The 7,959-nt window shown below is 39.7% G+C and overlaps 1 protein-coding gene across 1 annotated transcript in view; it reads left to right on the forward strand.

Annotated features, from left to right (window-relative positions):
- The window catches only part of LOC140338376 (EP-cadherin-like), a 33,879-nt gene extending 26,227 nt beyond the window's left edge, over window positions 1-7,652 (forward strand). The window contains exons 9-16 of the mRNA XM_072422579.1: window positions 464-646; window positions 1,475-1,719; window positions 2,903-3,045; window positions 3,735-3,959; window positions 4,344-4,559; window positions 4,790-4,920; window positions 5,036-5,179; window positions 6,128-7,652. Coding sequence (XP_072278680.1) covers window positions 464-646; window positions 1,475-1,719; window positions 2,903-3,045; window positions 3,735-3,959; window positions 4,344-4,559; window positions 4,790-4,920; window positions 5,036-5,179; window positions 6,128-6,331 — 1,491 coding nt within the window. The 3' untranslated portion in view covers window positions 6,332-7,652. The remainder of the gene's footprint in view (window positions 1-463; window positions 647-1,474; window positions 1,720-2,902; window positions 3,046-3,734; window positions 3,960-4,343; window positions 4,560-4,789; window positions 4,921-5,035; window positions 5,180-6,127) is intronic.
- Window positions 7,653-7,959: the final 307 nt, after the last annotated feature.

Genomic DNA, 7,959 nt, shown 5'->3' on the forward strand with positions numbered 1-7,959 from the left:
ATCAGGTTGAAAGATAGTCTATAGAGTTCAACCTCTGGGGAAAATGCATATACTAGAAAAAATTGTTTATTCTAGATGGAGATCTATATTTACAGGAGATCCCAAGGAAGCATTGTTCAGTTGACTCCAACACAGGCAAAAACCTGATCTCATAAGTTAACTGGATATTTCCCCAAGTTTATAACTGTACAACATTAAACATCATTTGGCTGCCTAGTTACAGTATATTCAGGTCTGCTTGTGCATAATAGGTTTTGTAAGAAATTTATTCTGTTCGATATTAAAAACAAATTTGCAGATGACACCAAACTAAAAAAATCAGCCTAATAACTGTATAACCCTTAAAATCTATTTCCAAATGTACGTTTGTAATATCCACACGATACAAAGCACAGAAAACTAGTTTGGAATTCTTTGGATTGAAGCCATACCATTGTTCTGATGAAGCATTTTCTTGTCACAGTACACTGCCCAGGTGCCTGAAAATGAAGTGGGTTTTGAAGTTCAAAGACTGTCTGTAACAGATGACGATGAAATGAACTCTCCTGCTTGGCGAGCAGCTTACAAGATTAAGGGAGCAGATGCCAGCTTTTTCTCAATTACCACTGACCCAGCTACCAACGATGGCATCCTTACTACAGCCAAGGTAAATAGAAATTTTGGTTACCAATGTTATTTAAAGCAGTGTTTAAAGACTTTGGTACGGTAACTGGGATAATTTCAGGAAGAACCAGTATGTAATGGCAAAATGGTGTGGTCTTTGTTTTTTTTTTTTTTTTTTTTTTTTGTTTTGTTTTGTTTTGGGCAAACCAGAATCCAGTGGGCTTTGTATTAGTGTATATGTGGGAAGGGACATATACAGACCTGAGTTTTATGCTTGACTAAAGGTTAGGCTTGCAGAGAAGGATTATAGTGCGGGCTTCAGGGCATGTTGCAGAAGTAGCTTTTTGCAGGAAAGGGTAAGGGTCTTGGAGCAAGACTTTTTTTTGCCCTGAAAACTTTAGTAAAGTTTTTAAAACTTTACCACCTCATTTTTAAAATCGCCTTGTTTAGTTTTCCCTTCTGGATTCTGCATCCAGTGTATTTGCTGTACAGAAATCTCCATTGTGCAGTCTTGTCTTCTGACTCCCACGTGACTTTCTCATGCTTTTGTCCTGGCTATGCCCTTCCTGCATGTAGTGTAGAAGAATAGCTGTCATACAGTGCAAATTCTGTGCACAATGGCCTAAATTATGGCTTATGAAAAGTTAGATACTAAAACAGTATGTAGTTCTCCAGTCTAAATTAACCTTGTTTCCTTCTTGTAGGTTTGCTGTAGTTTGGTTTAGTAATGTGTGATCAATTTAGGTTGAATGGAACTTGGAAACTAGACTGCAAAAGTCCCTATGGCCACCCTTATGGTCTTGGTGGAGAGGTTACCAGACAACTAGCTGACACCTATAGCAACAGTAATAAAGCCTTTTTTCTTTACCAGGGTCTGGATTTTGAAAGCAGGAGGCAGTTTGTGCTGCAGATCACAGTGGAAAATGAAGAGCCTTTTGCTGTCCCTTTGATAACATCAACAGCCACTGTGACAATCAATGTGGAGGATGTGAATGAGGCCCCATTCTTTGTTCCTGCCATCAGCCGTGAGTCTGTACTTGAAAACCTCCCTCTTGGTCAGAAGATCATTGCACTGGTTGCTCAGGACCCTGATAAGCAGCAAAACCAAAAACTCAGGTAAACTATGATCACAAAGTTTTTAATAAATGCAAAGTCCACACAACACCTATTTTGTTACTTGGTGTAGTCTGAATATATAGCTATATTTATAACTCCTTTGCCACCATAACTAGTTAACGTTTCCAATATTTTTTGGAAATCGGCACTGCTTTTCTGTCCAGATAATCCTGAGATTTACATAACTTGCACAAAGGACATCGCCATTCTTTGTGGCAGTTATATAATCTGTTTTGTTGGGTAGAAGACCTGAATTTTCTAGTGAAGTAATACTTTCAATGCTTGGCCCAACCCCAGCCTGTGCACAGAGAGTAAAGAGTAGCAGCAAACTGATAAATACTCATTACGGTCCTCTTTCCACCTATTTGGTGTCTTCCTTGTTAGGACATGAGCATGGCAGTATAATTAATTGGATCTTCATGCTGCTTTTTCCCTTCTGTCTTCCATTGCCAGAAGCTGATTGCTTGCACAAATTACACTTATTGAAAAAATCTCACTGATGTATTAAGGAAAACAAAGTTGCAGTAAATTGTTATGCCTGTCTGCAGTTTTGCTTTTCCATATTGAATCATGTTCGTGAAATAGATATATTTGCAGATTACCCTGATCTTCTTTACTGCACTTCTAGAACACTATCTGAAACCCTTTGTTGGGGTTTTGCATGCTTGCTCAGTCATTCAGCCTACATTATACATGCTCTTGATGACTTATAAGAATTAGGATTTGCATAGGTCATGCAGTACAGTTTCTGCCTGCAGACCTTGTTCATTTGATGCTCCCTTTTAAAATGTTCTAAAAGCCTGTCCTCCCCTTTCTCATTGTCCTTCAGTTGTTGGAGACCTTTGCTCTGTTACATCTTGCTAGGTTGAGTAAATGAGGCTAAGATGTCTGAATCCCCAGGGTAAAATACTTCTTGTGCCTATGCTGGTCACATGACTAAAGCTTTACTATATCAGCCATACTATACCCTGACCTTCATCTAAATTTACAATACTAAATTGACCTATGGCACAGGAGACAAGTTTTCCTGTCCTATTTATGCAGCGATCTTCACCACAAAGAGTATAGAATTTAGTGGTGTCCCATCTTTATGCCATACAATCTAATACCCTCTTTTCACTTTATTTTGTAATTGACATGCCACAACCCAGCCATTTTGTCTAATTTTTCCATTTCCCCTCAGGTACAAAATTGGAAATGACCCAGCAAGATGGATCTCTGTGAATGAAGACACTGGCATTGTTACTAGCAATGGCAACCTGGATAGAGAGTCAGAATATGTCAAGAATAACACTTACACAGTCATTATGATGGTGATTGATGATGGTAAGACCAATGATCATTATTATTGACTTGATCTAAAGCAGAGCAGGTCAGAGTTTTAAAAGAAAAAACAATTCGCCTTTAAATTTGTCAAACATTATAATGCATTCTAAGCTCCTTATGCATAATGGTATCCCAGTCTGTTGCTGCCAAGTGATCAGAGAATGGGTTTGTGTTCCCAACCAGTTTTTTGATTTGTATACTGTTTTGAGGTTATTTTCTGAAATCTATTAATAGGGTGTTCAGAAAGTTTGTATATGGTTCTCCCCCCCCCCGCCCGGGTAATGTCTAGTCTTCCCTTCTGTAAGCCTCCAATTAAATGTATCTGATGGCGTGGAACACGTCCTGGCTCATGGAAGTGGGTGGGCTTTGTTTCTGAACATAACCCGCCCACTCTCCCATCACAGGCTCAGATCTGCGATGGGAGAGTGGGCGCGCTTATGCCATCCTGATGTCACGTTCAGTGGCGTCATGATGGCATAACTCAGGCCACTCTCCCATCGGCCCGGCCCCTCTTTCAAATTTTTATGTGGCCCCTGACTGAAAGTTTGCCCACCCCTGGCCTAGAGCTTTGCAAGCGTTTTTCCCCCGTTTGCATTCTGTACAGAGAATAAGTGATTGCATCTGCTTTTGCACTTTACTGCACTGCCTTGGATGTGTCCCCTATAATCTGGTTTCTGCTATTGCTACAGGTATTCCATTTGCCACTGGCACTGGTACACTTATCCTGCAGGTTCTTGATGTGAATGACAATGGTCCTGTCCCCAATCCTCGAGTCTTCACCATGTGCAACAGGAACCCAGAACCTATGGAACTGGCAGTCAGTGACGCTGACCTTCCTCCAAACACCTATCCTTACAAAGTAGAACTGAGCCATGGATCTGAAAAAACCTGGAGAGCTGAAATGAAAGGAACAGGTACTTTTGATTGTGTAATGAACTCTGTAAAGGCTAATTATAAATGTTTAACTTCAGACAGAACTTTTTCTTGTAGTGTGGGGAAGGGTTGTAATCTGGGGAGACCAGTTTGGGTAGGAGGTAGAAACCTAAATTTATGCAGAGGGTGTAAAATAGAATATTGCTGGGTGTCTGGTAGGCTGTGTTCTGTTTACAATGGTATTTTTTGTTGTAACCAAAAAGGTAGATGCTGCACATTGAACTGTTAACTTTGTGCCACCTGGGCATCCATCTAAACTCTACTGCTCACAATCTACATGCTGTGACAAATTACTTGGGTCACTAGATAAATGCTTGTGTGTAACATGTGAAAGTGTTGACATTAACGTTAATCTTGTTCATCAGCTACCATGACACTTTTACCTAATGAAGAGCTACAAGTTGGTGACTACAGTTTGTACGTTCGTTTATACGACGCTCAGGACCGAGCCCAGCTGACAGTGGTCAACGCAACAATCTGCAACTGTGAAGGCAAGGCAGTCAGCTGTAATGACAAGATTATTGCTGGGGTCGATCTGCCAATTATCTTGGTCATTCTTGGATCCATTCTAGGTCTTCTAAGTAAGTACTGGGTAATTCATGAAACATAAACAGGGATGGGCATGGAGTTAAAATTCTTGCCGCGTACCATGATCACACAGAGTTACTCTTTAATATCTTGATGGCTATAAACACTAATAATATTTAGATGCATTTCAGTTATAAGATGTTTGACTGTAGTTGGTCCTGTTGGCACACTTTACTTTTGCTTACCTGGGCAGTTAGTAAATAATAATCTGCTTCTGTTGCAGTTCTTATCCTACTCTTGCTGCTCTTCTTAAAGAGGAAGAAGGTGGTGAAGGAACCTTTGCTGCTCCCAGAAGATGATACAAGGGATAATATATTTTACTATGGAGAAGAGGGAGGTGGTGAGGAGGATCAGGTGAGTTTTTCTTTGAATGACTGATTTTGTAATATTTTAGAAAATGGAGGATGCTGTTGTGGAAGCTTTTTGCATTAGTACAAGGTTTTTTATTACAAACTTTTTTTGTTGTCAGGACTATGACCTGAGTCAACTCCACCGAGGCTTAGATGCCCGGCCTGATGTCATGAGGAATGATGTGGTCCCTACGTTGATGCCAGCACCCCAGTACAGACCAAGGCCTTCAAACCCAGACGAGATTGGGAACTTCATTGACGAGGTGAGTTGATAATTGGCCAGGGATTATTCTAGATCATCAATCATTGTATTGTCACTGCTTTCTAGAGAGCAGAGATGACTGGTTGTGTCCTGATACTGCTGTGGCCAAAGGACAATCTGAATATCTGATATGGGCTGAAACTCAAGGATGCCATGTTTTTTGATATTGATTATAGTGGGACGTGTCTAGAATGGCACATCCTGTGTATCAGACAGCGGTTTCTGCCTCTTAAACACATTAAAAAATTTAATTCAGTCTTTTTCCCAGTGCTTATTTGATTTCTGGTTTTGATAGCTAAATATCAAACATACACATGCAGAAATTTAGGAGCGTTATAGGGTGAAACAAAGGTGTGCATGTCAAGCATTGACCTCATGTTTAGTTGTACACTTGTATCTTGAAAGAACCAGTGTGAGTTGGGTTGTAAAACTCTTTACCATTGATTATTATTGGCTGTTCGGTGTGCTGGGCGATTGGGTTTTTGCTCTATGCATGTTCAGTTATGTTTCACACAACTTAATTGCCTAGTGTTGTGTAGAATAGACCATGGAGCTCTCATAAGACACAGCTTAAAGCTTTTAAATCCCTACCCCACCTTCCCTACCAATAAATAGTCCACTTTTGACCCACTGTATTAGTAGACTTTTAAATACACACATGAACCAGTTAGTCAAGGGTTACATTCCATTTCCTGTGAGTGGACATTACAGGGAACTGTCCAGGACTGCTTATGACGGGAAGCTGCTTAATGGATTCTCTGCCTCATTAACAGCAAAAATTACCTCTAAAGAAGCTGACGGAACATTCTGAGCTTAATGTTCTCCTGTCTCCTGGAAAGCCTCTGTTCTATTTCTGCTGCCCATTAGATATTTGCTGCTTTTGACATACAAATTATCATTAATGTCAAAACCAGTTTTCATTCTAATTTTTTTTTTTTTTCCCCCTCAGAACCTGTTTGCCGCGGATAACGACCCCACCGCTCCACCATACGACTCTCTTCTTGTCTTTGATTATGAAGGAAGCGGCTCAGAGGCTGCCTCCCTCAGTTCCCTGAACTCCTCCAATTCAGACATCGAGGACTATGACTGCTTGAATGATTGGGGTCCCCGCTTCCGGAAGCTGGCAGAAATGTATGGCGGAGATGAAGACTAAAGTCTCTTGCAGGACAGTTGCGATCTGTCCAAGCAGAACTAGTAAACCAATCGCCTTAAACACACACTGGTCAATTTTGTTTTCGTGCTTAGCAAGTGCTGAAGAAAGTATGCCTTATTTTGTATATATGGCCGTTGGCATGTAAGTGCTTTAGAGTTCTTGACACAGTTCTTAGCCAAATAAATGGCTTAATGCCATAAGAGACTACAGACCATAACAAGCTCAGTGCCTGCAGCAAATTGTAATCTTGGGACTGCATCAGCCTTGTTAAACTTTCAAGAAGAGAAGTTCAAGACGTGTGCCTTCCATCCTGCAAAGACTTGACCTTTTAATCTTGCCTTCTGAGGTCAGATTCACAAACTTTTAAAACTGATATTAGCCCACTATTTAAGCTACATAAGTTTGAAATTTTTCAATTCCTAAAATATTTTTCAATTGATAATTTTTTTGGTTTTAAATTCCCCCCCCCCCCCCCACCTCATTTTAGCATTTGAGCTGCTCTTGGATGTTTTCCATTGTGTACAAACCTTTTGGGTTTAGATTTCCAACCAAATTGTGTAAAATGTTCCATGCCTGTTTGCCTTAAGATGTCTGGGGATAATTTTTAATTTTCGGTGCTTTGCGTTGTTGGAAAATGTCACACTAAAATTGTTGCACACTGTGTTACAGGCAGAAAGTAAAACTTTCAAATTTTGCTGTTAAACTAAAGATGAACCTAAATTCAGGCAAAAACTCTTTAGTTCAGGATGGTTGGACTCTTCAAGGTTGGTCCACATTGGGAGAGAGATCTCTGTTCCCTTCTGGCACTGGAACAGGAAATGATAGAACATTGCCCAGTGGGTACAGAGCAGTCAAATGTAATGGATACTCTTCATTCCCTTTTCCATTAAGTTTTTATTGCTGTTTGAGCTTATTTCTTCCCAACCTTTACTTTCTGTCCTGTTGGCAACGTCATAGACTGAAAATGTGAGGGATCTTTTACATGGAAGCAAGTGGCAGTAAAAACTTGACCCATCCTAACCCATCTTCACCTTACTAAAAACAAAATTCAAAACATTCAATTTAGAGTTCTACTTTAAGAGATTGGTGTCCGGGATAAGTTTAATTTTTGGGTTTCTATTCAAAAATAAAAATCTTGGGCTTTCCTCCCTACAGCTCACAATTTGGTTTCTTACAGCAGGTTTTATATATTTTGGTTATTTTTGTTAATGTGTTATTTATAAGAATAAATTTGTTTTTGTACCTCATGTTAAAGGCTAAGAAAAGAGATGATGTAAAATTCCAGATTCATTTTATTAAAGGTTTGTGTTTTTGTTCAGTTTCCAATGTTTGTTTTCTGCGACACCTTCAGAGGATTTGAACAGATTAGTGAATTGTCATTGATCTGAGATTTTTAAGAAAACAAGTGTTCAAGCTAAATCTGTGAAATGTGAAGCCGATCATGGAGAGCTCTAGTCATGGCCATTCTGTACATTTAGAAGCTGCTGTAGGAAAGGTACAAATATCTTTCACATTAATTCCACTTGCATTAGACATCAGTTAAGATGCTTCTGGGATTCATTTTGGTGCATTTGACCTCCTTGAAGCAACTTTTGTATTGCCAATAAGTTGAGTGGTGAGAAGCTGTT

This window comes from Pyxicephalus adspersus, chromosome 9 (genome assembly GCF_032062135.1).
Source record: "Pyxicephalus adspersus chromosome 9, UCB_Pads_2.0, whole genome shotgun sequence".
Taxonomy (NCBI): Eukaryota; Metazoa; Chordata; class Amphibia; order Anura; family Pyxicephalidae; genus Pyxicephalus; species Pyxicephalus adspersus.